The sequence below is a fragment of the Mercurialis annua genome, linkage group LG4, assembly GCF_937616625.2.
Source record: "Mercurialis annua linkage group LG4, ddMerAnnu1.2, whole genome shotgun sequence".
In the NCBI taxonomy this organism is placed as follows: Eukaryota; Viridiplantae; Streptophyta; class Magnoliopsida; order Malpighiales; family Euphorbiaceae; genus Mercurialis; species Mercurialis annua.
The window spans coordinates 38,097,808-38,104,011 of NC_065573.1; the positions used below are offsets into that span (position 1 = coordinate 38,097,808).

General features: G+C 26.7%; 1 protein-coding gene across 1 annotated transcript; it reads left to right on the top strand.

Moving 5' to 3' along the window:
• The first annotated feature begins 3,749 nt into the window (after nucleotides 1-3,749).
• Nucleotides 3,750-4,666, top strand: LOC126676496 (protein LITTLE ZIPPER 2-like). Its single transcript, XM_050370714.2, has 2 exons — nucleotides 3,750-4,094; nucleotides 4,227-4,666. The coding sequence occupies exons 1-2, from the start codon at nucleotides 3,991-3,993 to the stop codon at nucleotides 4,435-4,437; spliced, it is 315 nt and encodes a 104-aa protein (XP_050226671.1). The 5' UTR covers nucleotides 3,750-3,990; the 3' UTR covers nucleotides 4,438-4,666.
• Nucleotides 4,667-6,204: the final 1,538 nt, after the last annotated feature.

Consider the following 6,204-nt stretch of genomic DNA (forward strand, 5'->3'; position numbering starts at 1 on the left):
TTGCATCTAATATTGAAATGTTTGCTTATTATTTTCTATTAATTATTTGTTCAGTTATGTCTAATTGTACAGCACCTTTTTTTTAGAAACACACACTTGTTACATCACCTAAGTATTATTTGAGGTATATTTTCATTACATGGTAATAATTTTGAGATAACTATATTCTTCATATACATGAATGTATTTATGTACATGGCGATTTCCTTGCATCCTAAGAGAACATGAGTGTCCATGAGATTATTTTGGCTATAAGATTGATTACAAGTCATCCTTTGATGGTAATTGAAGCAACAGTATATGATTATATTTTCGCATCATTTTTTTGCATATTATTTTTAAGAAGAATGACGGGATTAACGCTGCTCTAATTTCATAATTACGGTAGGAGCTATCTACTAATTTATTTTTCTAAATAATTATCTCTCATTTTTAGTCTATCTATTCATAAAAATTATGAACTGGAGAACATAGCAAAAATAGAATATCAACCAATTAATTTCATAAATAAATATTAACCTATGCATCATCTACAACGAAAATAATAATGTTAAGCCAAAGTCAGCATGTTCAAGCCAAATGCCACCCATATTGTAGTCCGTAAATCTTCCACCACAATGTATAAAAAAATATGTTTTTGTAGGTAATCCATATAATTTTTAGTAGTTATTTGGTGATTTTTCCAGTTGGTACAACTGACTCGTATTGTGAAGCAACATGTGTTATCATAAACTTTATAATTATTTTAAAAAAACATGAATTTTTAATTTAGAAGAATATCTTTTGTAAATTCTTAATTTAACGTTGTATTTTAATAAAGTTTGGATTTAGCGGTGTATTTTAATAAAATTTCTAATTTACGGACCATTCTCATGGTTTTTAAATTTAGCGAAGCATTTTTGTAAAAAAATTATTTTAATAAAAAATTATTTTATTTTTATTTTCTATTATAAAATTATTATTAGTGGAACAATTTCATAATATTAATTTTATATGAATTCCAACATTCTCACGAGATCCATCTTTAAAATCAATTTGTTTTCTCTTTAAAAGCTAAGGTTAATCATCATCAAAATAGGATGATAAGGCTCCTCTTATAATGTCAAGCTTGTTTTGTTTGTATTTTAGTCATGAAATGCATTTGATGGGGTTTCCAGGCCCTCAATGTAACATTTGACTCTTAGTTATTTGTGTTCAAACTAAACATAATGAGCTAAATAAAAAGTGAATCTATTTTAATGGTCCACCATTTATATATTTCTCATAATAAAGATCTTCAAAACCTTCTAAAATGTCTTTTAAATTTCTCACGTACGTCCTTAGAAACACAAGATTGCTCTATGAACCCCACTTCTAGTTTACCTATCCATATATGGGCATAACACTAACCCTCACTATAATTTTATGGCTAAATCCATCCCAAAATAGATCCCTATTATATGATATTACCTTAATTTTGTTTCACTGTACTTTTACCACTTTTTTTTCATTTTAAAGAGTCTTTTTTTTCATTAATTTTGTATATTCTTCGATTTCTTCCAGAAGCAGATGATTATTCATTTCCTTCTCACCTTCCGTGAATAGCCGGGACATTGAGAAATATCCAGAAAGGCATTTAGGGAATCGGTCTGTCTCTGTTCGTTCCGTTTGAAAAAAGGAAGGAGAAAATCGAACAACGTACGATGTTTCATGGAAAAGAGAGAGAAAGATGGCGGGTACACAATTAACATTAAAAAAACTTTTTAAAAAATTATTTTTTTTAAGAAGAGGTAAGTAAAATTTAAAATAATAGTACACAAACTTCTATTGGATTAACCCTAATTCTATCCATATGGAAGGATGTATATTTTAAATTTTTTCTACATAAAATTTTGTTGCTATTAATTAATTCAACTAACAAAATTAATACAATGAAACATGACATTTTAGCTATTTATTATATTTTATAAAAATTAAATAATATAGAAAAGAAAATAGCTACCGTCAACTATAAGAATAATTCATTAACGGTGGCCAAAAAGAAAACACGAAAGAAATTATAGATAACTGGAGTTTTAAAATTGAGAGGGAGAGATAGAAAAATATTCTAAGACTTTTATTCTAATTAATTATAATTTTAACTTTTTGTATTTAACAAAACTAATAATCCAATATTCAGTTTTTATATTAGACATTAATTAATCCATATTCAAATAAAAAGATGATACTTGTTTAGTTTAATAATGATATTCATAATTTAAATACAAGTAAAAGTTTAATAACAATTCTTTATCTTGCTTAAAATAATGAGTAAGAAATTAGGTAGGCCAACCTACCAAGAACCTTTTGAGTTACTTAGTTATCATAATTGTCCATCATCAAATCTCCCCTTCTCATTAAGAAAACGGCTTAGCTTGTATGTTGTTGGTTTTATTCCTCATGAACCCCATGATTAATATATAGGACAAGATACTTAACTTCCTTTAATTAAATAATTCCAAATTAAGGAAGCAATAATTAAGATGACACATTAACCTTAAACTTGATTAGTACTACTAATACTAATTCCTCATTTGTTTATTTGAAAGTTGATACTATTTACCAAGACAAAAATCAATGATAATTTAAGAGAAAGCATATAGAACCTTCCATGATCAACTTAAATGGATTTAAAAAATTCCATATATTTTTCTTTAATTTCTCATGCCCTTACATCTAATTTAGGGGTGAGAAAATGGTCGGTTTCGGTTAAAAAGCTAACAAATACCGAATAATTTTACCTCTTTTACCCGTCGATCAAAGTATAGAATTGAAACCAAATTATAGAAAATCATAAAAATATTAAATCAGACCGGCCAAGTTTAATTAGGTTAAACTGATATGAAAATAAAAACGATAAGAATTCAAATTAATAAAAAGTTAAGAATATCTAGTTACTTCAAGTAATTGAATTTTCAAAACTCTCAATCGCAACCAAAACCAAATTTTTCGTTAACTAAATATACTGAACATACTGTAATAATTAAAAAAAATAACTAAATTAGTTGAGGTAGATATATTAATTCGTTTTAACAAATCTTTTTCTCCTTTCCAATTGTATTTGGTGGGGTTTATGAATAAAATATGAACCAATATATATATATATATATATATATATATATATATATATATATATATATAGTTTCGCATTACGTGCTATGCACGTGGCTCGTAACGTAACTCGTCAATGAACATATTAGTAAATTTATTATAATTATATCAATTTTTTATTTATAATTAATATTAAATTAGTTAAGAATTTTTGTAAAAATAAATATAATATATTCGGTTATTAATTTTTTCCATATTGAATTTATTCTTCTTTTGGTTTTATAATAACCATAATTAAATAATTAACTTAATTTTATTAATAATATCTTTAAAAATAATAAAATTTAAATTTAAATAATATTATATTGACCAAATACAGTATTTTAATTTTGTAGTTCAATCAAATTAAAAGATAGGTATTCCTACTAATTTGGAGACAATTTAGTTATTTTTTATATAATAAAAACTAAATTGGAGATAATTTAGCTACCTATTCTAATTAGGATTTTAATTACAATAGTGATTAATTAAATAATTAATTAGTTAATGACTAAATTTGCCTGTCCCCTTCCCCCATCCGTGCTTTTATATATATATATATATATATATATATATATATCTATATATATATATATCTATATATATATATATATATTAATTTGTTGCTCAGTGATAAAAATTGGGTTGCTTCCCTTGGCAATGATGAGTTCAACTGCCATCATGACTTTAGAGGAGAAATGCCTCTCCTTCATTCCCTTCTCTTCTATCTAATACATCATTACATACCCACCACCCCTCCATTTATAATTACACTAACCCACACATATATTTATATATATCAACTTCTTCTCTCTCAATTCCTCTTTGATCCCACTACTTTTTTGTTTTAGTTCTTCTAATCTTTTCAAGAACTACAAAAAAATGTGCACAAATACAGTAGAAAACTTTCAGTCTCATCCTTTTTTCCCAACGAAGAGAAAACAACGATCAAAGAGACCTAAGGTTCAAGTTCTTGGGCTCACAAGGTAGACAATATCACTCATTTTATGCATGCAATGGATTACTTTTTACGCACGGAAGTCAATCTTCTGCATGTTTTATCTTTTCTAATGCACGGTAGTTAATCAGTTTTCTTTTTTGCTGGTAATGTGTAACAGGAGAAGATTTCAAGAAGATGAGGGAAAAGATATGGAACTAAAGAACTTGAAGTTGTATTTAGAGAATCAAAGTATTGTCGAAGAGAACGAGAAGCTTAGACAAAAAGCTAATGTTCTGCACCAAGAAAACTTAGCATTAATCGCTGAATTTCAATTGAAATTCCCTCATTTGGATCGATTTTCGGCCGCTCTTGTTCTATTACAAAAATAATAATTTGAGACATGCTAAATTAAAATTTGTAGCATTTTCATTTTCCTGTTTGATATATTTTGTTGTTGTGAAGTATGATAATAAGATGTAATGAATTTGTTTGTTCAGAAGTAGATGATGGTATAATTAATTATTATAGTAATTGGTAGATGATGATTATGATTATGATGATGATGAAGTATTATATATATACCAACTAATATCAATGATTCTTTTTACTATTTCATAATTGGAAGTTGATGTATCAACTAGAACCTCAATGATTCTTGTATTTTCCTTAGATTTGAAGCTTGAAAATGAATAAAAGATTGGGATTCTTCATTTCCAGGATTATGTCCAACATATAGAACCGTTTGTATCAAGGATGACAAGCAATGAAAGAGTTGCATGGCTACTGCTAATTGGGATAGAAAAATGAAGTTTTTTTTGTCATTTCTTTTAAGTTTTGATTAGTTAAGATTTTATTCTTTGCTTAGTTGTTTTTATTTAGCTGTGTTACCATGATTTAGTAATATTTAACTATTTTTTTAATTAATATTGATTGAATCTATCATATTCGATTAATCTACAACATTACTTAAATCAATAATTAGTGTAGATTAATTTAGACTTTTTAATGTACATAAGGTATTTTATGAAATGAGATATAAATAAAATAAATATGATAATTCATGTTCAACAAACTTAAGATGATTTAACCTATTTTTTTGTTTTAGGTAACTTATACCTCTCTCTTTTATAGCAAGTAGTGTATCTTAGTTACAGTAGTCGCTGTAGCAGCAAATATAGCGAATACTCCATGATCAAATAACAAATTCAAAAGATAGATATTAGTAATAAAATTTACCATGAAATAAGGATTTATTTATAAAATTATTCATTTTCAGCTAAATGTTTGCAAAAATATGCTCCATTTTTTTTTTACAAAAATAGAGCATATTTTTACATATTATTTTAAAAAAAAATGTACGAGACATAATTTCCTCATGAAACAATCCTTAGAGTCCATATGGTCAACATAACATCATAACAATTACTTATACCCGAGCCAGGAATACATAAACCTGAGCAGCTCGAGTCATAAATCGGCTAATATGAATCTCGAACCAAACAACATGAACCTAAAACCAAATAGGACAACGCGGACAATGAAAAAAATTTAGTAGTAATTTGCTCTCTCAATTTTATAAACAATGTATAATAAGTTTATAAATTAATTTTGTGAGTGAATCGGTTTTATAAGTGGTGGTTATGGTCAATTAACCTTATTTTTACAAATTAGTTTACATATTGAGGAAGCAAATTACTAATTGAGGCGGCAATTAGCCTAAAAATAAAAGGAACAAATTGCAAGAATGGGATTGGTAGACTATAATCATCAATCTAACTAATTTATCTATAAAACTAATTTATATGCTAATTGCAAACTAGATATAAATTGAGGGAGCAAATTGCTATTTAAATTACAAATAAAACATCTACCTAAAGGATAGGTGTCCTCATACGCACATCTGCAGATTTATTCTCCTAAACATAACAAAAAAAAAATACAAAACTTATGGACAAATCCTATGCATTATCTCCCATTTTTTTCTATTCCTATTTTCTTTATTTATCTCATCTTGTCCTACCAACATTAACTTGACCGTCGGAGTAAACGGTCGAAAAATTCCTCCATTTTTTTTAGTTTACTTCTTCCTTTGCACAATCGAGCACTACTCGGGGATTTATCATTTACTTACCTATTAAATTACTAATCCAATGGCT

Coding starts and splice junctions, on each gene's coding strand:
- LOC126676496 (XM_050370714.2), top strand. CDS start 3,991: ATGTGCACAAATACAGTAGAAAACTTTCAGTCTCATCCTTTTTTCCCA. Junction 4,095..4,226: donor CAAGTTCTTGGGCTCACAAG/GTAGACAATATC, acceptor AATGTGTAACAG/GAGAAGATTTCAAGAAGATG.